Below are 27,929 nucleotides of genomic sequence, written 5' to 3' on the forward strand. Positions count from 1 at the left end.
GTAAGTGATCTACCCATCATACGTCGAAACCCTAACTGCACACCAGGTAGTAGGATCAAATCCGCGAGCGAGCCAGCACAAGACACCACGATAACTCTGGTCCTCGTACCTACTCCAGAAGCAGATCCTTCCCAATCTTCTGCTACGGAATCCGGGACACGGACAACAGAAGACTCTCCTGCAACTGCCAAGGCCGAGGGAACGACTCCAGCATTGGAGACAGAAGCCATCTCCACCCCGACTATCAACGCTGGAGGCTCTCAGCAGCTTGCAGCACCAACCTTACTCTCAAATCCATCTGCTGTTTCTAGACCTGAGCCGACAGCGTTAAGTCTTAGAACTCTCGTTTTCACATCAGTCCTTACAAGGTCTTCAACCATCCTCGCAACTACTGTACGCACAGAGTTTGTTAATGCGAATCAACCCACTGCATCATTGAAAGCCCCCGGACATGTTTTCAAAGAAGATGAAGACGCAGACACAAATGCAGCGTTCAACAAGGATGGAAAACTTGCTTTGGAGGAGAGTGTCACTGAGGAAAGCACACCAGGTACAAGCATCCATAACCAGGTCGGATTGGAGAACTCCACTAATCATTTGATAGAAACCCTTGGAGGAACTCCTCTCGCGTTAGAGACTACAGCCATTCAGACCACAACGACAACCACCATCAGTTTGAGCCATGTTGATGTCATGACAACCCCTGAACCCAGCCAAGAGCCTCTGTCTCTTTCTTCAGTACCATCTCATGGTGCTGGAGGCATCAACGGGACATTCCATGCAACGCCAAACAGTGGATTCAGAACAATTCCGAGGTCGTCAGCTAGTCTGGCAGAGAGAGCATAGATGTAAATATACATGATTTGCTCTGGAGTTAAGGACTTTAATGATGTTTGGGTTTGGATGTTTTAGAATGATCACTATGAATTTATGTTGGATTCCCCTTTTGGTACGCTTGTCATATAAATGAGAATTAATTCCTGTTTCGCCCACAGTACCGTGCCGTTGAAAAAGCAATAGCACGTATCCACAGCCCCGCGAATACTACACTCGATCAACTTTTGAAACCCCTTAAAGTCGTATCCCGAGCCAAAGGCAAGCTGTAGTTGTATGTAGACATTCTCGCCACGTAAGAACACGGAGCTAATGCTACGGAATGTCATTAGGGGTAAAAGGTGAGAGCATGATTGGAAGAGGCGACTTACATGTTCTCGGACAAGGGTGGAATGAAGGTACATTGATTGTTCTTTAGTTGTATAGATTTCAGGTGGCTTTGAAGCAGTAGGGCTGAGAGTGCCTGGACCTGCACACATGATTACTATGCCTCTTGAAATTATCAGCAAATCTAAGCAGTCTTTCCGGCTCACGGCAAAGAGGTTGCCAGCTTGAAACGATCAAATTATTGTTAAATTCCAGGCAGTGATGGAGATTAAAAGAAGTATGGGTGCCCAGGTATGAATTGGGCGATATATCTTTGACCCAAAGCAAAGAATGTCGAGGCAGTGTTGCCGTTGGTCTTTATAGCGTAGAATGCTGAGACGAGATCATTCATCGCAATTGGAGCACTAGCTCACGGGCTTCAGGTTGAAAATCAGTATGGACGGCGGTACTTGATAAGGTATTCGTAAATGTGGGAAGAATATCAGCTCCTGCACTATACCGAAAGAATGTAGAGATGTACTATATTTATCTTGTTCATATCGGTTTACTTGTGGAAGATATAAGCAAGGCATAGTTGGTCGTTCTTCTTTGTACCGGACCAAATGTATAATAGCGTTATCGTCGTTACGTGGCGGATTTTGTCCCTTGTAAGCGCACGTTCGCAATGGGCGTTTGATTCTGTCAGACTTGCACAGCAGAAACTCCCTCGTATATCTGTATTAGTCTATTCTGTTTACAAAAGATCTTCCTTGTGAGATTTGGGATGCAGCTAAGCTACAAGGATTAGAGAGACACAAAATCACATTGCATACATGCTTCTTATTTGTCTTACTCAACTACAGTCACAGCTGATACAGCTTAGAACGTATCCTACCCTTTGTCCGCCATCATCTAATTTAAATTCCTATGCTTCAAGTCCCCGTTCTTAAGAGTTTTGGAGACTCGGCAATATAATATATCAAATTTAATTCTCCGGTAAGCATGTCAGCCTGAACTGACCATTGCGGGTTTTATACCACGTTGGGCAATGTCATGTAAGCACTTGTGCTTTCAGCCCCATTGTAACGGTTCTCTGCCACATTGTGGTCAACCATTTCCTTAACAACTCAAGAAATGAATGAGAAAGTGGAAATGAACCTGATGTACATTGAACAACAGACCAATGATAGCTATGCATCCAAGATGGTAGGGCAGATCGCAAGCATGGAGGGCCTGTCACTCTCCGTCACACGTCGCCGAAGCGAGTTGATTCGAGTCTTACATGCATAGACCTCTCTTGAGTCTTGGCTCCCATCACATTCTTTTTCTTTGTTCAACTATGCTCATCGATTTCCGGCTTCTGATCAATTTAATTGTGAGAGAAAATAGATTTCATAAGAGATGCGACGATGAATACTGCGCTTTGTTGAATCTTCCGTCACTCTTCCTTGTGCCGCTCTCATCATGAGGCTTCTCAGTTGTCTCGTCTTTGTCCCTCTTACCGTTGCGCACAACCCACGACAGTATGAGGCACTCCAAGCGGCTCCTGGCGACCTGATGCCGCGCTTCTTCATCGATCGCTCATTTCCTTTGGCAAAACGCGCAGGAGACTGTGGTTCGGATCATCACAACTGTAGGTCCATGTGGATGCTATAATGCTCTCAGACACCAAACTCATTTATGCCACAGGTCTCGAGATTGGATTTCCAGATGATTGTTGCGACAACGACTCTTACTGCTACGTCAACCGAAAAGGCGACCCGAAATGCTGTCCTATAGGCTCCAACTGCTCCAGCGATTCACCGTGTAGTTCGAATGCTTATTTCTGTACCCGCACCGTCACAAGGAGTGGAACTGCCACTGCGCAAGAGGGCTGCTGCGATCGCAAGTGTCCCAGGACGAGTCTTTACCTTTGCCCAAGTAGCCTTGGTGGAAACTGCTGCGGCTACAACTCTGAGTGTCGGGCGGGTGGTGATTGCGCCTCTACGAGACCGGCTTCAAGAACCGACCTCCTATCGCCCATTCCTTCAGGCTGTACGACCTCTCAGCATAAATGCTCAGATGGTGCAGGCTGTTGTGACAACGACCAAGAGTGCACCCAGGTCAGTGGTGAGGGATATTGCGCTCAAGCTACACCGACAGAAAGCGGTGTCACGATTGTCGACGACAACGACAGCAGCAGCGGAGGCCTGTCAGACGGTGCAAAGGCTGGGATTGGCGTCGGTGTCGTCGTGGGAGCGAGTATCATTGTTGGCGGGCTGACTTGGATGTGTTTGCGCAAGCGACGCCAGCGCACTGCATCAAGGCCATCAGCATCTGGCGAAGGAGACGGCAGTGCGCCCCCTAGAGATGCCATGACAGATATATCCGGGAGCCATGCCCGGTCAGGCTTGACCCAGGACTACTTTGGACCAGACCCAGCAGCAGGACCATATACGGAGCAAGCAAGCTCACGGGTCACCTCACCTGGAAGAACTGCTGCTGTGCCCATGCATGCACAATCCCCTGGAGATATCGCCGCGCCCGTGGAGATCGGCTCAGCGAATAGGGGCGGCAGCGATCTTCTGTCACCCATGTCCAGCCCGAGTATATACCAGACACCCCTTTCTGAAACAATAGACGGCCGGTTTGAACTGTACGGTAACGACTCAGCCATAACACCAGGCCGTCCCTTGTCAATCGTTCCCACCCCTCCACAGAGTGTAGCGGGGGATGTTGCACCAGAGCAAAAGCAATAATTCAAAGGAGAAATGCGTTCCGTTCTATTCTTTTCTGTTACTTGTAAACGCCTAGCCAGACCATTCATGCAAAGGGATGATCCAAATATTCAACAGTCCCGGCGCAACGAACAAACGATTATGTGCACCGAAGTTATCACTCAGAACTCCGCGCCAAAAGAAAGAGCAAATCATAAGGGCACCACCTAATAGTCCTTACAACGCCGTTGAATGAGATGTAACAGGAAATATGAAAACAGTATGAACCACGACCTCATTCTTTGCAGCGGCATTTAGCAGACAACACCGCCGAAAGGTGCGCAGTTTTGGAGGTCTTTGACAAGATCCTCTACGCTGCTCAGATGCTGGCTAAGCAGCTCCTGCTTCTCCTCCGTGGTGAGATAGATGTCACCTTCAGGATCAGAGCCGGAACGCTTGCGACGTGAGTCGGCATTGAAGGCACCTGCGAGTTTACTAGGACTTCGCTGAAGCATAGCGGGAACACTATCGCGCTGATCGGCTCGGGGAATCGAAGGAATCTCAGGCATGAGATAGAAGTAGAGGAACTCAACGAGCTTCAGCTTGACCTCACGGGCGGTGGATCGCGACTTGAAAAGAGAGGTGACAGTAAGAAGGCCATCAAGGCTCTCAAAGGTACGGGTGTTGATTGGGGTCTCGATAAGAGCAGTGACGAGTGTGAGGAGAGTCGCAGATTGGATCGCAGGGCAGTTGAAGGGCTCGAGAAGGTCAAGGAGGAGCTACATGGTGTTAGTTTTGTGGTATTTGGCGGCTTAGTCGTTGTGTACATACGTTCATGTTCTGTTCTCGGGCAAAGAGAGACTTGCTGGGGGGGTGTAGCAACAAGACTCCTTGTATGAGGTCAAGGGCACTCAGAATCAACAGGTCGTTTCCACCATCACCACCCTTAGCCATAAGTCGATCGAGAGTGCTGATAAGACGCATCGCAACGTTCCATTCGAATCCCTCCTGCAACTTGAAAAACTCTCGAAATGCCGGGTCGCGGGAAAGTTGGGAAAGATCCTTTTGAGGAGGTGTTGATCCTTCACTCCCATCATCGTCGGTATCCCGGCTTCGATGTGCACGGTCGTTTCGAGAGTTTGCTTTAGAGAGACAGATCTGAGCTAGAAGGCCTTCGACCTGGCGAAGGCCCTTACGGACTTTTGGTCCGTCATATGAGGAAAGGTTGTCGAAGGCGAGTGATAGAAGAGACTCCATCGTGTATCTGTTGGTGGAGGAACAATAATGAACGTTATGCCGGAGACGGTAAAGATGGAAAGGCTGAAGAGTATCGACTTAATGCGATTGCGGCTGGTGCTTTTAAAAGAGTATTTAAGAAAACATTTGATGAAGGTGACAAGAAGAATAGAAGAAATGGAAACTGAGTATCGCAGTCACACCGCCGAGAGTCACTGAGCCCAAGCAACAGTTGAAAGAAGTAGAAAGATGGATGATCGTCGTCAGGTTGCTGTCACTAAACAATCCCATGGAGTGGAGCTATCGGCACAGCAACGGCTCAGGAAATTCCAAGATTTAAGGGTCGCCAGCTGACAAGCGGGCTGGCATGGTCCGGGGTTACAGGGGCCTACAGGGGATATGCAGCTAGGATCACGCTAAAGTGGGCTGTCAACTGTCATCTGCGCCGTTGGTGAAAGGAATGTCCCAGTAGGTCCAGGCGGAATCTTGTTTGTAAGAGATTGAGATGGAAGCTGTGAAAAAGATCCGGACTCTAGGTGCGAGTATAGCTATGGTTGATCCACGAGATGGGAATGCTAGAACGCTTGGTAGGCAGAGACCCGTGGACTTGTTTACACAGCAGCGCGCTACTAGGACTTCGGCAGTTAAGCCCTGAGGAAACAAAGGTCCCAAACTATCTGGGTTCATATCATTGATCAGATTCCATGGCTAACCGATATTGCACGTTCGATAATCCTCAATTCATCACGTCACCTGCTTCGCTTCTCGTATATAAGGTAATTACATGTAGGTGTTGGTTAGGTTACCACGGGTACTGAAATTCTCTCGGCCGAATATCTACTCTCGGCCGATAAACTCAATATACCCCATGAAGAAATTCAATATTCCAGTCCGCAGTTATCTTCTTGATCTCCAGGTTGCAGTAACTAAGCCCATCGCTTCAATGATTAAAGGATACCTCTCTCTGATCGAATAGCCTTGCATCATATCCGAGAACTGATGTATAAATGAATCAATGACGAGGGTTATACTAGGAGAGTCATTATAATTCAGCATAAGAAATCATCATCACCCTACTTATCCTCCTCAGACTGACGCAAGATTACCCGCACAGCTTCATCCACGCCAGACGCTATCACAGTCGGCTGAAGCCCCAGTGAACATCCCAGTGTATCAGTCCAGCCCTTGCCTTCACGGTCGATCCATGCACTCTTGAATCCAAAAGCTACAGCACCAGTGACATCGAATGGGTTTGAGCTCACCAGCCAAACCCTATCAAGCTGAGACTTCATCCCCGCTGTCTCAGCCATGAACTCATACGTACGAGGATGCGGCTTGAACACTTTGAGAGGGTCGATACTGACGACTTTCTCGTGGGGAAATATGTTGCTCACTCTTGACAAAGTTGGGCATGTATCGAGTGACGATGTCATCATGGCCTTGGTTCCGTTTGAGAAGATGTATGGATCGATAGATGCATGTTCTGCCAGTTTTTCGAGTGCTTTATCCACATCTGGGAATGTGTCGAGGCCGTTATATGCATCCATGATACGTTCTTCCTGCTCAGGAGTGAGCTCAACACCAATCTCTTTCGTAGCTTGCCGAAATGACCATCTCGTCAAGTCACTAAATGTGCGATAAGTGCCTTTATATATCATCAGTGATGGCTTTCATTTTTGGCTTGTCTCAACTTACCCATACTGGTCACGCGCCATGTTGACTCAAGCTGATATCGCCTTGCTAGAGCGGCAATTGACTGAGCTTTATCTTGCCCGTATAATCTTGCCAACTCTCCTGCTATCGATCCGGTGGAGAGAATAGTGCCGTAGAGGTCGAATGCAATAACTGTCCGTCCCATAGTGACGACTCAAAGTTAGAAAGATGGAGAGTTTACAATGCAGGTGGTTTGGGATCGACACAAGAAGTTCCGAGCTTAAGAGTGGATGCTCACATAATCATAATTGATTACATAGCTTCATGCGTTTCATGCACAATTGTGTGAAAAGACGGCAAATGCATATTCCGATACTTGGTGTACTAAAAAGAGTCATACAAACAGCCGAAGGGAGTTTGCTCTCTTACACTGTGATCTGGTTACCTATTTAAGATTGATTTAGATTCAGAGTATTGTTCCGGACCTGCCTCTAAATTGTTTAACAATTATCTATCGGCGTCGATTAAAAGTTCACATGTTTTCTTCAAATCGAATCTTCAGTTATGCACATCAACCGCTAGAATTCTCATGTTCTACTAGGTCTTGACGATGCCCCTGAGCTTGAGACTGTACATAATGGTCTATTTATATGGATCTTTCTGGGCGAAGCGATTCGAACCGTATGGCATGAAAAACACAAAGGCATCAATTAAAGCCTCTCCTCCTGGGGAGTTTGCTTTTTCGGTGCTCACGGAAATGTTGAGCTGTAAGTGTAGGTAGTGATTGGATACGAAGTGTAAATCATGTCCAACCAATATCTAACGCTGTTCGTAAGCTCAGATGTAAATATTGCTCAGGCACCTCAGAACTCTCGATAAAAGGGTTGATGTGACATTTTCGGTGACTGACGGCACGTCTAAGCTGACAGTTCCAAAGTGTATCGAGTATTGTGCTAAACTGACCTCTAGTATCATGCGGCGGCCACTGTGGTATCCGAGCTACTCTGGCTATCTGAATGAGATAAAACACTATTCCTCCGAGCAATGGCATTGTTGTCAGCCAGTTCCTCATCTTTCTCTCTAGCTTCGCTCTTCTCTTCTGTCGGCGCAAATTTGCTTCTGATTCGAATCTGCTTACCGTATCTGTAGAACAGAAACGGGATAATGGCTAGAACTGTAGCGACCCCTCCGATTAGACTTCCGCCGCCACCAACTCCCAGTGTATCGAACATTTGTGTTGTGAATAAGGGAGCAGCAGCTCCGCATGCTGATCGAGCAATGGTATTGGCTGCAATAGCAGATGCCGCGTACATAAGATAAACATCGACGAGATACGTCAAGAAAGCCACGAAGATCAACATTAAAGATGTAGCTAGGAAAGTTCCCGCCAGCGTCGGTACGATCCAATGGATAGAGCTGCAAGGACCAATGTCAGTATATATACATATAAATTGGGGAGAATTCAAGCTCGAGAGCGTGTGGTGACTTTAGATACGGGGAGGACTGATATCTCAATTACTTACTTATACTCAGCCGTCCATGCAAACCAGAACATGGTCACGGCAAATCCAACACCTCCAATCATTGCCAATGGCAATCTATCTTCGGGCTCCATTTGTTTGTCCCCATTCTCAATCTTTTTCTTTCGAATTCGAGTATCGATCAAAACTATTCCACCACCGATGAATGCACCTACGAGTACGTTAATGTAAGTTCAGTAGAGTTATATCAACGAAAAGTACTCACCAATAACAGTTCCAATCAAGGGCAGCTCTCCAACACCGGAGTTCCAGCCACGACGCTGCTGAAACCCACTTGGATGATGCCTGACCAATCTTGTATTCTTGCCTGAATATGAGATCTTGCTCAGAGAGTGCCGTAGAGCAACATTTTCCTGTGTTTGTCTCAGTGACGATCAGAGGTCGATAATAAATGTTACAGTTTTTTGTCATTTATTTTGAACGTGGGCATAGCGAGTGATCATATGCTGGCCTTGTCCTGAGAGTGAGGCATTCTTTCGTGAATTTTTGAACAGATGACCGACATGAATGCGAACGATAAAAGTGAGCATTTATAAATGGGATGGTTTAATTACACACTGGTCAGGGCTTTTGATCCCTTGCTAGCTTGACTGCTTTCTTGGTAAACGGCCCGTCTCCTGCTATCGATCCGAGAGATACAAGAGGTCGAAGGCTCCCCCGTGACTCAAAGTTAGATGGATTTAGATTCAGGTGGTTGTTGGGATGCTAAATGTTCCGAGCTTAACATGTCTCTTTCATTGATTACAAGCTTCATGCGTTTCATGCCAATTGTGCCACATTCCGACTTGGTGTTTAGTTTGACACTGGTTGGTTACATTTATTCTAGTACGAGTCTTGAAGCAATTATTGTTTACTTATCTATCGGCATGAAAAACACAAAGCAATGTTAAACCTCTCCTCATCTTTCTTTGCTTTTTCTTGCTCACGCTCCCTTTTGATAATGATTGGTATGAATAGGAATGTATCTCTTGGGCGATGTTTATTGCTCAAAAAAAACACAAAATCAGTGATTGTTTGGGTGTCACGGAAAAGCGGTAAGCGAGAAGTGTAAAATCGGCATGAACTCTGAAAGAAGAAAACTTCCGACAATGGCATTGGAAAGTCATGTCTTTCTCTCAGCACGTCTATCTTATCGGCAAACCTCTGAATTGCGGCATCCGGCTACTCTGAGAACAGAAATCATTAATGGCTACTGTAGCCCCTCCGATAGACTTTCCTCCACACTCTCCTCAGTCGATCTTTGTTTCTTGTTTCTGAATTATCTCAAAGCATTCTGTAGAACAGAGACAAACTGTAGCGACCAAATTAGACTTCCGCCGCCACCTCCCAGTGTATCATCAGCAGCTCCGCGCTGATCGAGCGGGGCTAATAGGATAGCGCATCGGTGCAAGGAAAGGAATCAACATAAAGGGGAAAAAGGGGGAGGATAAGCTGCAAGGACCAAGTGATGCAATAGAATAATAAAAATCAAGCTCCAATCATTAAAGCAATCTATATCTTGGTCTCAATCATTCAATAAACTATTGAATGCCTACGAGTATTAAGAAGAGTGGTAGAAACTATACTCCACAATAAAGGGAGTTAAGGAGGAAGTAAATAAAAAGACAATTGAGTAGAGCCAAGCAGACACTATAGATAACATCTGAAAGGATCAGGAGAAAACGGCTATGGTCAAGGGTACCACGATGCAGAGACAGGACAGTTTGACGATAATAACGAGGAATCTTTGCCTTTCTTATTCTTCGAGCCTTCTTAGAGAAATAGTCACCAAGCCAGAGAAGGACATAGAAACTCCAACGCCAGTCCTTCTTTAGCTCGAGGAACCCCAATGACAGGACCCATGCGCCGAATACCCATAAAGAAGGATTGAGGGGACCAGTGCGGAAAGCGCCGTTGTCGGCATCCCACGGAGGGGCAAAGGTCTCGGTGGGCCAAACGGTAGGAAATGTAGAAACAGGGTGATGGCTTACCCGGATGAGTTCTGAGATAGACGGATCCAGTGAGCTCGATGCAAAGTAGCATTGAGAAGAGCAGTGAGCAACGTGACAGACCAGCGCCGAGCAGTAGACCTGTTTTTGAATGTCGCCTGGTGCAAAGTCAACGTAACCATCCTCGTTTAAGTACGGGGGGTTTTCTTCTTCGATAGGTTGTTATTAGCCGATGAGAATATTCGATGTATAGGCGCCATGGCTGTTGTTAACGTTACAAGTACAAGGGGATCTTCGGCCGTGATGAGAGAGCCAAGGCTCATATTTATATTCAACGCACTGCGTATTTCCTATCTGATGGCGACTAGTGAATTCCCTTGAAGTCAATGACACTGTTCTGCTTCTAGGGTCGATTCTCAAGACTCGGAAATAAATTAGAAATCAGGTCTAAGTCCGTTCTCTGATCTTCATGCCGCATCACCACTTTCGCTCCACCACTGTCGTCATACCTTGGGAGGTCTTATTACACTATAGGTTGCAACACCTGAACAACGGCAATTAATTCCCGCTTAACGTTGAGAACTACTAACGTTGATCGAGAGGAATGGCTCGGCTCTCGCGTTTTCGGATCCCCGTTGCCGTATGACAAACGTTTCGGCCGATTGTGAACGGACATTGTTATCACCGTGGTCAACGTCAGGTATTGAGACTTTGGATGGTGAAGCGACTGGTCAGCATTGTTGTACGGTGATGTTTTATTTATATTAACGCTACCAGCTGCCTTCAGAGACTCTTGGTGCTTCTCATCATTACTAAGATCCAATATTACGGAGTACATGGTATTGAAGTATTAAAGAATGCTTTGTAGCTTATATGAAGTGACTGTTGTTATGTCAAGATACGGGAATTAGGGTTAAGCATAAAATTTCCAACTTCGTCGAAGTATATAGACGCTTGGTCAGGTACATGATTGAAACGAATATTCATACAGACATTCAGTGGGAGAGACTGACTAGCAGAATAATACCTTAAGCATGAATATGGTCCAACTTGTCGAACTGGCACATCGAAACAGTAGTCCCGGGTAGGCGCATAAAAAGCTCCACGGTCCAGATTTAGACAGCAGGGGTTCTTGAAGCAACATGATCTGACTCCATTGATCAGCTCTTTGGTGCACCCTTGATTTGCATGTGAAATCTAGAATTATCTGGTGAGATCTCAAGGTGCAGACATGGTACGTGACAAAGTGAAACCAGGGATGGACTCAACGTGTTCGTCTTCGCCTTACTCTTCAGCGAGCTGAGCTTGGGCTTCGCAAGCCCTGATCTTACAATGGGCTGAGGTGGTGTGTTTTCTGTCCCAACGGATCAAATTCTTTAATGCTTGTGAGATGGGGTTGAAGGTAGATAAAGGGAGAGCTGGTGCATCAAAGAATGTTTCTTCCTTTGTTTCATTTGTTGTCTCATTACGCCATTGTTTGCTGTATAATACGGCTATTTATCGTTACCACTAATGTAAGTGTCTTTGGGCACCTTCACTCGGTCCTGTGCTCTCTTTTCGCTGCTTCATCGTCAGCATACATAGGGCATGCCTTTGATTGAATATAAGTCGACAGAACTATCACTAATTAACTGATTGACTCACTTACAGATATCCACATATTCATCCGTCTCTCAACAACACCTTCGTGCAACTCGGCAACGAAAACATCAAAGGTATGAATGATTACTATCTACGTCAACATGACTATCAACTGCAGCTAGGTATTAGGACTGAATGACCTGGCTTGGCTGCTTTTGGTTGTCTATTGATTCTTCCCCGCAATCACATTCACAGTCCCACGCTGATCTTCCCCTGGCAAAGACCCATTTCCCTGTCGCTAGCCCCTCTCAACAACAAAGAAAAGGAAAGCAAAGCTGCGTTCCCGTCTCAGAGCTCCCGTCCCATCCATTCTGCATTAGCTTGTGACAAGAACCCCTAAGAAGAGGCACGGCCGTGTCAGTTAGTACTTGACATGCTGTGAAGGGTGCCTGTAGTTCGTGCTGCGCCAAGGTGCAAAGATGGTGTCCTGCGTAGGACGAACAGGTATCTAGCCCACATGCTCACCCTCACCATCACCCCTCACTCTATCACAAGACAGAGAGAGCTCTGGGCAGCTTCGTCCTCCTTGACGCCCTATCTCAAACTGGATGGCTGCAGCCTGCAGGATTCGCTCTTAGGCTCCTGCTATTCAGCGCATGAGCAATTGGGTTGAGTAGATTATCCACATTGCAAGCTTGCGCACAGGCTCAGTGTCAACTCTATGACCCTTCTATCGTCGCATCAGGCAGGCTTAGACATGTATCGCCTGGATATTCAATGACGTCGACCACTTACAGATTCACCCGAGCATCCCGACAATACCATTCGCTATCAGTACGCCACGAGACAAGACAGGGCCAAACACCACGTATACGGCATTTGTTTATTATTTCGCTTCCGTCCCATATTGATTTTTGCCTCTCTTTCTACAGTTAGCATCTCCAAATATCTTCAGCAGCGTCATCGATTATCCGTCAAAAAAAGGACCCCTCCCCCTCCTCCTCTTCTCTTTTTCCCTTAGACGAATCGCATTCTATACCCCCAAAAACTTAACACGCATGATCCCCACGGCCGACCCCATCCTCTCTCTCAACCCTGAGGCATTGCCCCCGTCGGCCTTACACATGCTGTCGCTCTCGCCAAAGGCAATGGAGAAGATGTCTGGCATCTCCAACCCACTTATGTCTCCCAACGCAATTCCACCTCGCACTTCAAGCACCGGCATCCCGACCTCTCTCAACGCTACACCCACAAAACCCGTTCTGCGCCCTGTTCCAGAAGGCGACTGGCTGAGCCAGAAGCAGCTCTCCCCAAAGGCACAGATGTCAAACGCTGGTTACGGCGTTATGCAAGCTCCCAATCCGCCTCCCGATCCCGAGCGCTACGCCCACGAGGATCTAGAGTTCACGGCTAAGCGCTCTTGGACTGACGAGAAGGAAAATGTCGTCCGCGGACCTTACGACTATGTCATTAGCCATCCTGGCAAGGACTTCCGCGCCCAGCTAATCGGCGCCTTCAACGCCTGGCTCGATGTGCCCACGCCGAGCCTCGAAGTCATCACCCGAGTCGTTGGCATGCTTCACGAGTCTTCGCTCCTCATCGACGATGTACAAGACTCGTCCGAGCTGCGCCGTGGCTTCCCTGTCGCACACAACATCTTTGGTGTCGCTCAGACCATCAACTCGGCAAACTACATATACTTTGTCGCCCTACAAGAGCTGCACAAGCTCAACAATCCAGAGCTAATCACCATCTTTTCCGATGAGCTTGTGAACCTCCACCGAGGCCAGGGCATGGATCTTTTTTGGCGTGACACTCTTACTTGTCCTACGGAAGAGGACTACCTCGAAATGGTTGGTAACAAGACAGGCGGCCTGTTCCGTCTCGGTATCAAGCTTATGGCGGCGGAAGCCAACGGCCCTAGTCCTACGGACTGTGTTCCCCTCGTCAACCTAATTGGTCTCATCTTTCAGATTCGAGACGACTACATGAACTTGTCCTCGAAGGAGTACAGCCATAACAAGGGAATGTGCGAGGATTTGACTGAGGGCAAGTTCTCGTTCCCTGTCATCCACAGCATTCGCTCCAACCCTACAAATCTCCAGCTCATCAACATCCTCAAGCAGAAGACCTCGGACACCCAGGTCAAGCGGTACGCTGTTGCCTACATGGAGTCCACAGGCAGCTTCGAGTATACCCGTAAAGTTCTCAACGTCCTCATCGAGCGGGCTCGCAAGATGGCCGAGGAGCTCGATCAGGGCCGTGGCAGCACGAAGGGCATTCAGAAGATTCTCGACAAGATGGCCATTCAATGATATCCATTCAACGTTTCGGTTTATTTCTTTTTTCTCGTTACGATTCACGGATTTGACGTGTTATGAGCGAAGCGCATATAGAATGATGTGACAGAAATCAGAGACACCTGACGACCTCCGACTTTGTGGCCACAGGAGAGGCCTGTTCAGCGTGATACCACTTGGACTCTGAAAGCGTGACTTCAGCATGAGGATTGGATTTTTGGTATTTACTTTTTGGTAGCCCATACTGTCCAATTGAATGAGCATAACTCAGTAATGGAATTTCTTAATGTCATGTTAATTCTAACATAACAATGCCCATATTTGGCCACAATTGTGTAGGCCATCTCATGCCCCCGACCAACACCTTGCATAATATGAAGAACCAAAGTAAGACCGTGGTATTACAGAGATTTATTAGATCAACTTGGCTGTACTGGAGCCGCCTTACGCTTCACCAATCTGACCCATCGTCGTCGCCTCCAGTCACCTCTCCGACCACTACCGTCTTCATTCTCCTCCCAGCTTGGTTTCGGTGTTGCCTTTTGCTTCCCTTTGTCGTTGATAGGAACGTCCACAACACCAGTACGCTCGTCTCGCTCGTCCCATATGTCATAAACCCAACGCTCGCCTTCTGTCTCAACTTCAACGCCTGTAATAATACGTTCCTCTACCCATTCACGACTCCAAAGGTCTAGAGCCCATTTCTTCTCGCTCCATTCCCACGCTTCGGGTGGCATGACATCTTCAAAGAAGCGTGTTCCGCGTGGTCGTTCACCTGCAATTCGAGGTTGTGACAAAGGATCGTAGGGTGAAGGACTGAAAAGCCAAGGCTCCCACTCGCCACCACCAGAGGTTTTGCGCTGTAGCTCAAAGATTTCCACTTCACGCGTTTCAGGACTGGAGTCGAGGATAACGTCTGAGCTGATCCAGTTATCTAACCACGACCGAGCCTTGGCCTCTTGTGGCTGGAGACGGTCTCGATGAGCGGCAGCAATGAGGCGGGCGACATGCGGATGACCCATACCCACGATAACCCAACCCCCGAGAAGGAATATGAAGCGCCAGGGTAGAATTTGGGCCGCAATAGTCATAAAAATGCCCCCGGCTGTAAGAAATAAAAATAGAGCAGAACTGAGAGCCTCATCACTAAAATTCGTCACTGGTACAAGTAAGGCGACGACCTGGTCATGTCCCCGACTAAAGTCATCCATGCAGTTCTGTAGGTCGCGCATGTTCCGAAAGAAGTCCTTGCTGAGTTCCTTGACTGGTTTCACCGTCGCCGCGGGTGCCAAAGGTGGTCCCTGGGGAGAATATCCAACATTCTGCTCACTCGACAAGGTTCCCTTGGGTGGTGCTGGATGCCGTGCCAAGAACGCGGGGATGAAGACACCGAACAGAAGGATGGCAACAGGCAGCACAAACAGGAGATAAGGATCCAGGCAGACAAAACTATAGACGGCGAGGAGTGATAGAGTATGCGACGCGCGCTTCCAGGATAAAATACGTTCCACACGGGCCTGGAATTTAAAGACGACGCCTATTCGAGCGTTGAATCGCCGAAAATTGTAAGACATGGTAGTGATATTGAAGTTCGGCCTCTCTGTATGGGTAGCTGATTGTTCGTCACCGGCGAAGTGAACCTCGGTTTGGTCATCGCTATCCGTGGGTATAACTTGCTGAAGAAGTCTACCGTGGCACCAGTCAGTAAAGCAGGGCATTACAGCGGCTCGGGAAGCTCAATATACTTTTCTACCAACCGGTCCTGCAAGCTAGCTTTCTGGCGAATAGCAGCAAATCCTCCGCGTAGGCCCGTTTTCTGAGAGTTTGATTCGACCTTGGATTCGGGCTGCTTGTCATTGTCATCGTTATGGTCATTGTTGGGGCGCTGGCTTGAACTCTCGGGGGAGTCAAAGTTGCGCCCAGAAGCGAACATCTCTGCAGTGAAGTCGTCCATGAGGAGGGATGTTTCAAGACATGGTGCGACATTGGATGGTGGAGAATTCAAAAGGAACTGGGGATTCAAGATACCCGCGTGGAGGTGTCACGGCACGATCACGGGTGAGCATGTGACACTGGTGACATCACTTACACCTAGATCCGAAGGTTGGTGAGCATCTTGTGGCTACCGAGTTACTAACTTACCTAACCTAGACTGACCTCGTGACAACGGCTTCTAATAATACCTACCGGAGAGAAGCTAGCCTCGATTCAGCAGTAAATGATGTTCGTAGTGAGTGAGAAATCATTTGCTGGATACCCTCCATAATTCTGCCGTCAACTAGAGTTTACAGTAGTGCCAAGCGGGCCGTAGCGCCTTCTGACTGTGTTATGCTCTTTGAAGTACAGTAAATTAGATGCAGATGGGTTGCCTCATTTGGTGAAGTTTAGAAGACTTGGCATCGATCCGAATAAAGGATGAAACTACGGACATCATGAGAGAGTAAATAAGTCCTGAGACATGGTTCATATCATATATATCCCATCCTAATTTATATGCCCACAGCGACATCCATGTCGTCCCTTAAATCTGGCTTACCCCACACAACTGAATATCGAGTAAAGAAAGCATAACCTTCGTCATTTCGGCACTATTGCTAAAGCTGTGGAGGCATTCAGCAATCCATTCCAGCGACGGCCTTGAGAACGCGAATTCCTGCCTGACAGTTTGATTGTGTCACCCACACTGATGAGTGTCCCGGCTCGTCGGTGTCTAATATGTGGTTGATGAGATCAAGTGGCATATCATAGCCATGGGCTTAATTCACTTCAAACAGAAGACATTGCCCATGACAACGACAGCTCACATATGCCAGATGCCAGATTGGCTATCAGATGCTGGGAGCAGCTGTGAGCTGCCAACTATCATCCTCCACCACCGTATATAGACGGCGAAAAACAATAAACACGACTCAAGATGCAGGACCATCAGATCCTTGATGCTTGGCAGGACAACAATGCATAAGGTACCAACCGACAACAGCCTTGACAGGTTAGGTTTATTGGTCCGGCAAAATGCTTGGTAAATAATAGAGATGCATCCGTATGGCCCTACCGGTTGAAGATGCCCGAGAAAGCTCCTGCCGGGGCAAATTGATGGGTCCTTGAAAATCTGAGACACGACTCAATCCTTGTATTCGCTGGGTGTTCATGGTCTGAGCGGGAGGCTCGAATAAGACATCTATCTATCCATTAGCCACACCGTCTAGCCCGTCTCCCGTCACGAGTACAGCCCAGCACTCTTGAATCTAGAGACCTGAGCCTGGTTGCGAACAGCCTGGTTGCGAAACAACGAAGCACTTGCCAATGTCGTAGTATCGAATCGGGTCACTTGTCGTTTCGTGAACCCCAGCTATCTTTACCTCAGCTCCAATGTCAACATCCGATTACGGCCCAATACAAACACTGGTTGTCGACCTGGGTAGCGCATTGCGCCAGTGCTCGTTGATGCGTCAACCGGTTCACGCGACTCGGCACTATGCGTGGATGGTATGGCTGGTAGCATTCATTCGCGATACCGCTGTCTTCTCCACTGACCATGCAAATCTTCTACCTAAAACCACCGCCATCGCCGCTCATTATCGCGTGGTGGATGTGTTATAGAGACCAGCTGGCAGAGCAGGGTAGCAGTATAGTAGGTAAGGTACCTTAGCTTGGAATGAGATGACGATAAAACGCGACAAATGCATCCAGGGGCGTGAGGTCTTTGGCCCGGATTTGGATTGGCATTTAATTGTTATTCAGAGAATGTCCCATATTCTATCACGAATGGTTGACGTTCCTCAATATGCATCGTTGAGTTCGGGAGAGGCTAATAAAGTAAGGGGAGGTTATTGAGGTACCGCATTATGAGGTTACATGCTGGGGAAGATACATCTGATACGGGTAGAATGAGCCCAAGATACAGGTACCTTCCATCCACTTAAATGGCGGTAAAAGGCATCTCGACAACCGGTATGGGACCTCCACCTCTGCCCGCACCTAATCCAGGGACCAATTTCAAAGCTCTAGTAGCCAATCAAATTGCCCGTCTACCGTGTCGAGATCCGCTGTCCACTGTTCATTATCAACCGTGATGTTCTTTCACGAGGCCCCTTCCACCATATCAGCCTCTCAGGTGCCTTTCTTCACACGCTAGAGAGTATGATGCCCGCTACCTAAAGAGGCACCGGCACCCTAGCACGCAGGTATTCCCCATGCCTCCTTCCGGAACTGCCTGTGGCCGCCTATAGCAGTGTTCCATGAACCTAAGGGAAGGCCATCCCATCCAGAGAAAAAAACACAACCTTACCTAACCAACTTAACGACTCCATCTTTTTATTCTACTCCATCTCGCATCTTACTGTACCATCCCTTTCTCGGGGTGCCCACCGCAATCAATCGCTCCGGGCTCCTTTTCGCCTGCCGCCAACCGCTCACTGACTCTGACTTTGATTCTGTCTGCTCTCTTGCACTTCAATACTCTTATCAGTTCCGGAATGAGGTAGCCGTTCGAATGCGCTCAGCTCCCTGACCGGACTGAGTCTGTGCCAGCGACCCGACCCCGTGAAATCCACCTTCGTCGCATTGCCAGCCACGCCCCTCGACCTTGGACCCCATGAGCCGCGACCACAAGGCACCTGCTGGGCCTCGACCAGCCAACTTTTCTCCAACGCGATTGTGAGCCTTTTCCATCTGACATTTTTCTGTTTGTTTCGTTCGTTTGACATATTGGTCAATGCGTGTTCTGGCGTACCGCTGTCATCGTCACATCCAAGTCTTTTATCGCCCTGCATTTCTGCACATGGCCAAGCTGACCTTGATCTCTTTGTGACAGGGGCAAAACCGCCAACGCTCAGCCTCGACCACATATCCCCTCGACGAACCCTGGCTTTGCCTCCGACGATCCAATGCTCAGCGCAACTCCTTCCAATAATCATTCCATTTTTTCTTTTAGTCGTGATGGAGATTCAGGTCAATTAAACGACTCGACTGCCTCTTTCGATTTCTTGCCCTCTGTTAGCTTCGACGATTTACAGAGTAGCATCGAATCCGCTTCAACAGACTTCAAACTGACCCAATTCCCGTCTCCCAACGGCGAAGGGGGCATCCTCGACACACACGGGGTAGATAACGCCAGTATGTCTTCTAGATCTCAAGTAGCTCCGTCATCGAATGGTGCTGCCACTCGAACTACTGTCCAAACCAGCACTCGACCCGCTCGATCAGGCTCGCTACTGCGTCGACCTAGTAATTCTAACAGACCGCCTGCCAATGCCTCCGGTGCTTCTGGTCCGACTGATCACGTCCACGGGCCGGGCGCTGCACGCTCTCGTCGACAAAGCCAATACCCGCCTGTCTCCAATACCGTCGTTCCAAAACCTCCTCGAAAGTCGATCGGCCCAGGAATTGTTGGCGATGGGGACTATGGAGCTCGACCTCCCCAGAAGCGGCGCCCCAGTCTCTTCTCTGAAGGGACGCCTGCCGGCTCGACGAGAGCTTCTATGGACGGCAATCCATCGTGGCTCGATAATACAAGAAATTTTCCCAACTCAAGGGCTGCGAAATCCAAATCAGTACAACCGCCACCACGACCAAATCAAACCAACCTTGGTCTTGGTAACACCCTAACCCCAGAGCAGAACCGACACTCGACCCTGGCCCCGCGATCACCTCGGGTCGGAGGCCGATTGAGCACGCCGTCCTCCGCCAACAAGAGAGTTTCGATGATGCCCGGCGCCCACCATTCATCACATGCGACTGGCCTCGGCGCGAGGACAATTAGTCCCACTGATACAAGGAGGATGAAGCGACTCTCAACAATGCCACAGTCATTGAGTCTTGGTCAGATTTCCACCCCTCCGCCTCCACCACCAGTGTCGATGAACAATCAACCTGAGAGAGCTGAATCGAAATCGCCTTCCATGATTCCAAGGCGAACTTCTGGTACCCCATCATCCTCGAGAACTACGCCAGACCTCCACCGTAAATCCTTCAACTCAAATCTATCAGTTAACTCGGGCTTCAGCCTGAACTCGGCCAGAACATCAACTGGATCGTTACACCGTATATCTGGGTCTTCATCTACATCACGCTTGCCTGCACCAAAACATACGACAGTCCACAATCCTATTCCAACTGATGATGACGAATATGTTCCGCCTGTCCCTGCTATACCGAAAGCCTACGAGTCGCCGAAAGACTCGCCCGCAGACACTTATTTCATGGAGAAGAAAAAGACTGCGCTTAGCAACATGGATGTCATGGGCATGAACTCAAACTCTACTGGAGTCATTTCTATGCCTGTCTTTCCTGAGCCCACGAAGCTTCAGAGAAAGCCAAGCGCGCGAAAGAGCTATGTGCCGAGTGTGGCCGCTGAGCCTGATAGCAAGGCCACTCCTCCAAATAAGCGACATCTGCAACCTCTAAGACTGCCACCAATCAACCTGGGACCTTTGAGCACCCCAACTGCTAACAAGATTGCAGCGTTGCAAGACCACAGCAGTGTAGATAGGCACGAAACTCCACCACCAGCCCGGCAATTGCCAAAGACCCCCACAACCCCTATGACAGCTTCCAAAAGCTCCTTCTTTGCCAAAAGTCGCCATGGCGATACTCCTGAGCTTCCATCTCTTAGGAGCAGCAGTTCAATTCATCACACCCATCTCACGCCTACACCTCCTGACGCTAGTTCGACTGAATCGTCGTTAGCTTTCAAGGAACTTGATCACAAGCAAAGCATGTCACCTTTCTTGTCATCCTCTTTACCCAAAGGCGGCGCAGACCATGGTTTCTTGAAGAGGTCGAAGACAGGAGCCGACTTCATGACTTTGGATGAAAACATGTTCCAAGATCAAATCCACCAGAAGCCTACGGGTCCTCGCGCGCCTAAAGAGGCAGAACCAACCCCCAAATCTCCTCAACCGGAACATTCGCTGGATGAGCCACAAACACCCTCCTCCATGAGCTCTATTCGACGAAAACTCAGTCTTTCTTGGAAGCGTGGGAACTCCAAGAGCAATATTACTGCCCCTACAGATGTGGTTGAGAAAGCCAGCGCGAAGCAGCCAGAGGAACCTATGCCTCCTCCCAGGATCCCCATCTCCTCCACTTTAAACAACCTGTCAACTCTTAAGCAAGCCAGTCCTTCCCCAACCGTGAAGCAACCTCCTGGAGGGTATCTTGAGTCGCGGAGGCGAAAGAGCTCTGGTGGAAGCCTCAATGGGTTCATCTCCCACGACAAGACAAAAAGCGAATCTTGGACTGCGAAAAAAACAGTGCCAGACCCTTCAACAATGCCCGTTGGTCGAAATACTTCAGTCATGCAGAAAATCCTTCGCCCCAGGAATTCTTCTGGCATGTCGAAGGGCCCCGACTCATACTCTGCAGACCTCGACAAGGATGATATGGCAGCAGAAGAAGAGATGGCTAAGTTGGGTTCCAGGCGCAAAGAGACGGATGTTGCTGCTAGAACCCTGGACGCGCTCAGAAAGCGAGCCACCCCCAAAGAGCGAGTTGGCGCTCACGAAGCAATTCGTATTGCCATGCTCAATATTTATGAGAGGGGCGAAATTGTGGACTATACCGATGTGTACTTTTGTGGGACACAGAACGCCCACAAGGTTGTAGGCGATCTCCAGTCTGATGCACCCAACTTTGGATACGACGACGAGCGTGGCGATTATACCATTGTGCCTGGAGACCACCTTGCATATCGATATGAGATCATTGATGTTCTCGGAAAGGGAAGCTTTGGACAAGTCGTTCGATGCATTGATCACAAGACTGGCGGTCTGGTAGCTATCAAGATCATAAGGAACAAGAAAAGATTCCATCAACAAGCCCTTGTGGAGGTCAACATTCTGCAAAAGCTTCGTGAATGGGTAAGCTGGAGTCACTACTCACCCTTCAATATCTATGCTAACTTGGCACAGGATCCAAAGAATAGGCACAGCATGGTCAACTTTACACAAAGTTTCTATTTCCGTGGTCATCTCTGCATCTCTACAGAATTACTTGACATGAATCTCTACGAGCTCATCAAAGCCCATGCTTTCAGAGGATTCTCTATCAAGATCATTCGGCGCTTCACCAAGCAGATTCTCAGCTCACTCAATCTGCTCAAGCAGCACAAAGTCATTCATTGTGATCTCAAACCCGAAAACATTCTCTTGCGACATCCCCTTCATGCGGAAATCAAGGTCATTGACTTTGGCTCCAGCTGTTTTGAAAATGAGAAGGTGTATACTTATATTCAGTCTCGTTTCTACCGATCACCAGAGGTCATCCTTGGCATGACCTATGGTATGCCGATTGACATGTGGAGCGTTGGCTGTATCCTGGCAGAACTATATACTGGGGTCCCTATTTTCCCTGGAGAAAACGAACAAGAGCAACTTGCCTGTATCATGGAGGTCTTTGGGCCTCCTGAAAAGCACTTGATTGAAAAGAGCACTCGAAAGAAACTTTTCTTCGATTCAATGGGCAAACCCCGTCTTACAGTATCGTCTAAAGGCCGCAGACGTCGCCCTTCTTCCAAAACTCTAGGCCAGGTACTCAAATGCGACGACGAGGTCTTCATAGACTTTCTGCATAGGTGCTTACGTTGGGACCCCGAACGACGCATGAAACCTGAGGACGCGATTCGGCACGAGTTCATTACTGGGCGTAAGATGCCCGTCCCTCGTATGCCGCCAACTCGCGAATCATCACCCATGAAGCGGCATAACACAATTTCGACGCCACGGCCTCTCCCAGAACCTCCAGGTGCTAGTGCCAAACCCCCAATGTCTCTGCGAACCGGAGCCAGCCCTCACAAACTAGTCTCTGGTGGTGTGCGAAAGACTTCCGGGACCACAGGATCTATTGGCTCCATGCCAACCAAACGAACGAGCGCTGGTACGACTGGACTTGCACAAGGAGCAAGTGGCTTGCCTCGAGCTGCTGGTAGGAGTGTGAGCGCGAAGCAGGACCTGGCCGCTGCGGGTGCAACAGCCGCAATGAGTCGACGAACATAGTTTTTATTTGGAGGATACCTTTTTATCATGATTGGAGTTCAGGTTGCGTTAAACATTTTGTTTTGACCATTGTGCATCTTTGGGTAACCGATACACTATGCAACGGCGTTGCCAGGGACAGTTTGACTTTGGTCTTCGCCTTACAAACAAAAACTGCATGGATTTTACGAGGGTGGGCGAAGGCATGGAGGATGCAGAAGAGGGAAGATGGGATTGGGGCACATGATACATCTCTATCATTCATTTCAATCCTTGTTACCACGCCTACACGATGACCAAAGAAGTCTGCTTTCCGGCCCCTTTGCGATGGATCTGCGGGAGGCAAATTCGTGATACAACGAGACGGTGATTAGTGAGTCAACTTAGCTTGAGATTGGGCGGCAACTGTTTTGGGAAGGGGGTATATCACGAGATTTGACGACTGTTTCAACTCAACTCAATAGATGTCGTTGTCCGCATCGAATCGGAGAGTATAGAAGTTAAGGGGGCTCGCAAGAGGGTTCGGACACCCAGACAGAGTATGGCTAACACCAATGAGCCGTCCAGGCATTCAGATAACTTTACACATAATGGAACATTCGAGGCTAGACTCATTGTTGACTCTTGATTATTGACTGAGGCCTCCCTTCCATGAGTACAATTATTGGTGCTTGTGCAAGAGCCGCTAACATGTACGACGTCAGATGCTTATTTGATCGTCAAACAGCTGAGGTTCCGAAGCTCGAAGGATGGGACAATTTCGAGAAACGTCGCCGCGGTTGCAGATCAGCCTTACGCCTTATGATGTCGGACAGATGACGGGCCACGCCTGGGATCACGAATAGGATCGCGGCTGCGTCAAGATCAAAAGAAGAGGCGCGAGGCATGGCGGCAAATGTTGTGCCGGGGGGTTCATGTAACGGTCTTGTGCTAACTGTAAGCGGCGACATCTTTCGCTGGAAGGGAAAGATGGTTAGGGTTGAGGATGTAAACGCATCGGCAAACAGCCGCGCCGCCAAATGAAAAGGCTAGGTGATGGTGCAGGGAGCCATGCCCCTTGATCAATAACGTCGGTCCCGGCGAGTGGGAAACAGATGGTCAGAAAAGGGGTGGATGTGAAGATGATTGGCAAATCAACGACGGGAGCTGGGCTCATCTTAATATTAGAAACGGGTCCGGCCGAGAGTTCAGTCTGACATCTGTCACAGTATGCTCAAACGACTGCATGTGTGCCGGTATCGTATTAGTTGGGTTCATGAGTCCAAGGCAGACTGAGCTCAATATGAGTGTCCCTAGAAAGAATCAAGATGCACAAAGGTGGGTCATCAGAATGCCTTGCGTCTTATTGTAACCGGTATGACTTTTTTGGGCGTTAAGTAGTCGCTGCAAGAGAACAGATGAGGATTAGAAGTTGTCATGATATGGCCGAACAATATGTTGTAGGTCAAGCTTTCTCCGCCGGCGACTCCGGGACGAACAACGGGGGGGCAAGCCACGGCGGGAGGCGCAGCGCGTGGGGCATGCAGTGGCGCCCCTCTCCGGGCTCCGATTATTGGGTGCGGTCGCCGGATGAACATGGGGCTGACCTATTCCCCGCAGACGACAGGGTTGTTCTATAGGTTCTCGGACGAGGCTGAAGGTCTTGAATCGCTGTGCGACATGACTGTGAGGTCATCAAACCCTCCATGACGATGATAGTAAGCCGTCAGGGCCGTATTGGACATGCATGATCTGTGTGGTAATTGTGTGTTGAGTAGAGAATGATTTCCACGATATGATCATAGCACTCTAAACCCCCAGACTATGCGCAAAGGCGCAATCTTTTCGTATCGTATAGCAGCAAAGCAGTTTAGGCAGACGAGGAGTGAACATCTCGGGCAACCATGACAATGATGGAGGGTTCTGGCTTTCGTCCGTGCTCGCTCGTCATCTGCCTTCTCCCCCAGACTGTTTGGATTGTTTCGGCGCCTAACTGGACCTTACTTGGCCAGTCACTGATGCCCTTTTTCTTATCCTGCATGCGATGATGCTCTAGTCTGGGTGGTTTCTGATGCCTGTTTACCTATGACTCCTTTTTTGGTTCTGCATAGGGGACGTCTGACTCTGGCACTCCTCAGTTTCAACCGTAAACCAGGGTGTTTGCCAAGAATAAACTTACAGCATTCACTATCCCGAGAGAATGTGCACACAATGCCATGCCAATAACAGTCTCATCGCGAAGTTTGGCAAACTTTAGAGGAGACATGTGCCTGAGACTTGATTCCTAATCAGGACGAGTTGATTACGCCTGAGCCAATTGAGCATTTTCTTCAAATGGTGGTGTCTCTGGCAAGACATGTAACGGCAACGGACCGTCGATGGTGGTGGCCAAGTGAGACATTGTGTAGTGATCGATCAATTCTTGAGTTCAGCAAAACATTTTGTGTTGGCCCTATGTACGACTCCACGTACGTTCTAACAGATTTAACTATCGTTCATGGAATTGTGATGTAACAGTAAACGTTAGCCTATAGTTGGAGTCAACTTGAGCCTCCTGCATAGAGATCCATTACACTATTAGGTCTTTTTCGAACTCCTTCGAGCCAGGAATGCGTTAACCAGATCGTAGATGTGGCCTATGCTGTGCATTCAAAGCAATATAAATGCCCAACGTGGATGGCGTGAACATAAGTTCTTTCTCACTCAACCGACAGGCATGCGGGATTCAAAACACCGAATTCTCGTTATCTTCACAATCCATACGGCACGTCTTCTCAAGGCCTCGATGTCAGCGAACTCGCTGCCCGGAGCCCACGTGAGGTAGGCCAGAATGCTGACCTAAGAAAGTCAGATGCCTGGTATCCTATTGCCGCGGCAGGTAACACTGTTTCCCGTTCCAATAGGAATTCAGGTTTCACCTTTGGGTAAGACATGAGGTAGGGAGCGGTGAAAATTTCGGGAACTTGTCAGCGTTATGAGGCATCTGTCCAGATCACTCGAGGGTGAGAAAACGTACCTGAGCATCCAGAAAGCCACCAATGCAAGGCTGGGCCGGCTGCCTCCACGTTTGGATTCATGAGTAAAGAGTGAATGTCGAACTGTGTAGTAGTGCTGACTGGTCAATCCTGCACAGTACTCGGAAGACTTTCAGGGATAATGGTGGTAGTGTGGATGCATGTCAGTTGCGCGGAAATGTTGTATGACAGACTTAGTTGAGGTGTGCTCAGTTTCCAACACTTTGGTCTTGGAGGGGGGGTTCTTGGACGATCTGGGATCATCAGACGTACACTCGATGAGTTCCCCAACAATTACACTTGCTCCCTATGTTTTTTTACAAGCTGCAACAATGAGGAACCCACATACGATTTCACGCCACTTTGAAGACTCGCGAGGACCACTATCCATCATCTATACGGTATGAAAGTGTTATCAGATACCGCGACTCTACGTCAGTTTATTTCAAAGTTGGCAACGACCCAAGTGTGCACTTATGAAGAGTGCAAGCATTGCCAAGGCCTGGGGTGGGATGCAGACACAGCCTTATGATGGACAGGGGACCCTGTCGCTATGACTGTCAGCAGGTGATAGGGCGGGTAGTATTCTTAAAATTGTGGTTCCGAGTCTGATCCGTTTCTACCATTTTCCATCGATATCGGTTCATAAGGTAGGCAATATTGAAAAAGTCATAGTCCCAAGATGACAAGTATATCTCGTCCTGGGGGCATATAGACTAGAAACCCAGCAACATGGCCATCTAGGGAACAGGCGAATGTTTGATTTTGCATATGAGCTATGTTGTAATGGAACAGAGTTGTCATGGTGTCGAAAATGTTATCTGTGGAATCGTGAAAGAATGAACCCCTGGGTAATGATCGAGACCCATACGATTCTAGGCCCGCTAGTCGGTAGCTCCCTGACTCTAATTTGAGATGGTGGCTTTTTCCTATTGCACAGTTGGAATTAGCTAATGCTTGTTGGTATGAAACGGGAAACAAGAAATAGAGAAACCACATCAGATTCCAGGAACTCCAGTGCCCTAGCACCGGGACGTTGGGCGCAGCAAGGCCTGCCCACCATCACCATAAGTGCCGAGCAGCAAGGGTTAGCGCTGAGCAGTGGTACTGCGTGTGACGCTGTCTTAGACGCATCTTGGTATTGATATTGTAGCACTTATTAGGTATCTGGAAACTTGATCTTGGTGATTTATTTGGTTAGAAATCTTTCAAGATTGGGTGGCAGACAGACGGTCTGCATTCCTGATACGGCATTTCAGGCATCATTTAGTGATATTGTGGCTGGGGTTTTGCTGTCGTGTTGCTGCGTGTTTCAAAGTCCCATCGTGCTGCGTTTGGGAGGATGATGGCATAGAGAGGAGCAAACATTGTTACTCATTGAGGACGAGAATAGAGTCTCTGCCTGATCTGCCTGTTGGTATTCGAGGGCACGTGTAATGGCCTATGTACCTAGAGGTAGTAGTATTATTTGGGTAAGTGTAACTATAAGTCGACTTTTCAATGGGGAAGAGGAGCCAGGCGAACCATTGCCTTGAATGACTAACTCTCCAAAGTCCCCTAAATTTTGATGCCATTCCGTAATTTCTCCCTCCACGTCCTAATCCTCCCACAAACGAAAAGACCCTGATTGATACATCCTCGTCATATCCATCATGAGCGCATCTCATCCTTTGTCATCAATGCCGTGCGCTTCTGTTCTTGCATGGGTCTAGACCTCTTGATTACATGTCTTATCATCTCGCATACGTCATAAGCCTGCATCTCTCGCCAATATTCATTGATGGTGTTTCTCTAACGGTAACAGGATGGTCGCCGTCACAAGCTTTTGAAGTCACCCTCGGCCGATCAAGACAAAGTCGTTCAATCCGCTCTTACATGCAGCTACGATA

General features: G+C 48.5%; 7 protein-coding genes across 7 annotated transcripts; 3 read left to right on the forward strand and 4 right to left on the reverse strand.

Moving 5' to 3' along the window:
- Positions 1-2,517: 2,517 nt before the first annotated feature.
- On the forward strand, positions 2,518-4,014 carry FOBCDRAFT_35062 (uncharacterized protein). The gene is made up of 2 exons (XM_031183980.3): positions 2,518-2,773; positions 2,830-4,014. The coding sequence occupies exons 1-2, from the start codon at positions 2,605-2,607 to the stop codon at positions 3,876-3,878; spliced, it is 1,218 nt and encodes a 405-aa protein (XP_031039622.2). The 5' UTR covers positions 2,518-2,604; the 3' UTR covers positions 3,879-4,014.
- On the reverse strand, positions 4,015-5,302 carry FOBCDRAFT_35066 (cell division protein Cdc14). The gene is made up of 2 exons (XM_031183982.3): positions 4,668-5,302; positions 4,015-4,615 (listed from the first exon to the last, which is right to left on the reverse strand). The coding sequence occupies exons 1-2, from the start codon at positions 5,091-5,093 to the stop codon at positions 4,151-4,153; spliced, it is 891 nt and encodes a 296-aa protein (XP_031039624.2). The 5' UTR covers positions 5,094-5,302; the 3' UTR covers positions 4,015-4,150.
- Positions 5,303-6,143: 841 nt separating this feature from the next.
- FOBCDRAFT_35068 (HAD-like domain-containing protein) lies at positions 6,144-6,945 on the reverse strand (the record flags this gene model as incomplete). Its single annotated transcript, XM_031183983.3, has 2 exons — positions 6,768-6,945; positions 6,144-6,717 (listed from the first exon to the last, which is right to left on the reverse strand). The coding sequence occupies exons 1-2, from the start codon at positions 6,928-6,930 to the stop codon at positions 6,146-6,148; spliced, it is 735 nt and encodes a 244-aa protein (XP_031039625.2). The 5' UTR covers positions 6,931-6,945.
- A 674-nt stretch (positions 6,946-7,619) lies between these two features.
- FOBCDRAFT_319463 (uncharacterized protein) lies at positions 7,620-10,454 on the reverse strand (the record flags this gene model as incomplete). Its single annotated transcript, XM_059612031.1, has 5 exons — positions 7,620-8,141; positions 8,249-8,417; positions 8,472-8,619; positions 9,895-10,352; positions 10,391-10,454. 5 exons carry the CDS (start codon positions 10,452-10,454, stop codon positions 7,697-7,699), a joined length of 1,284 nt encoding a protein of 427 aa, XP_059464903.1. The 3' UTR covers positions 7,620-7,696.
- Positions 10,455-11,841: 1,387 nt separating this feature from the next.
- FOBCDRAFT_133850 (isoprenoid synthase domain-containing protein) lies at positions 11,842-14,090 on the forward strand (the record flags this gene model as incomplete). Its single annotated transcript, XM_054704601.2, has 2 exons — positions 11,842-11,909; positions 12,797-14,090. Coding segments are annotated over 2 exons (1,362 nt in total), but the record flags the coding sequence as incomplete, so codon positions are not given.
- A 380-nt stretch (positions 14,091-14,470) lies between these two features.
- Positions 14,471-16,070, reverse strand: FOBCDRAFT_35074 (integral peroxisomal membrane peroxin-domain-containing protein). Its single transcript, XM_031183988.3, has 2 exons — positions 15,821-16,070; positions 14,471-15,761 (listed from the first exon to the last, which is right to left on the reverse strand). The coding sequence occupies exons 1-2, from the start codon at positions 16,027-16,029 to the stop codon at positions 14,495-14,497; spliced, it is 1,476 nt and encodes a 491-aa protein (XP_031039630.2). The 5' UTR covers positions 16,030-16,070; the 3' UTR covers positions 14,471-14,494.
- A 2,891-nt stretch (positions 16,071-18,961) lies between these two features.
- Positions 18,962-23,068, forward strand: FOBCDRAFT_201612 (uncharacterized protein; the record flags this gene model as incomplete). Its single annotated transcript, XM_031183989.3, has 2 exons — positions 18,962-21,934; positions 21,986-23,068. The coding sequence occupies 2 exons, from the start codon at positions 18,962-18,964 to the stop codon at positions 23,066-23,068; spliced, it is 4,056 nt and encodes a 1,351-aa protein (XP_031039631.3).
- Between the last annotated feature and the right edge of the window lie 4,861 nt (positions 23,069-27,929).

Source organism: Fusarium oxysporum, chromosome V (genome assembly GCF_013085055.1).
Source record: "Fusarium oxysporum Fo47 chromosome V, complete sequence".
Classification (NCBI taxonomy): Eukaryota; Fungi; Ascomycota; class Sordariomycetes; order Hypocreales; family Nectriaceae; genus Fusarium; species Fusarium oxysporum.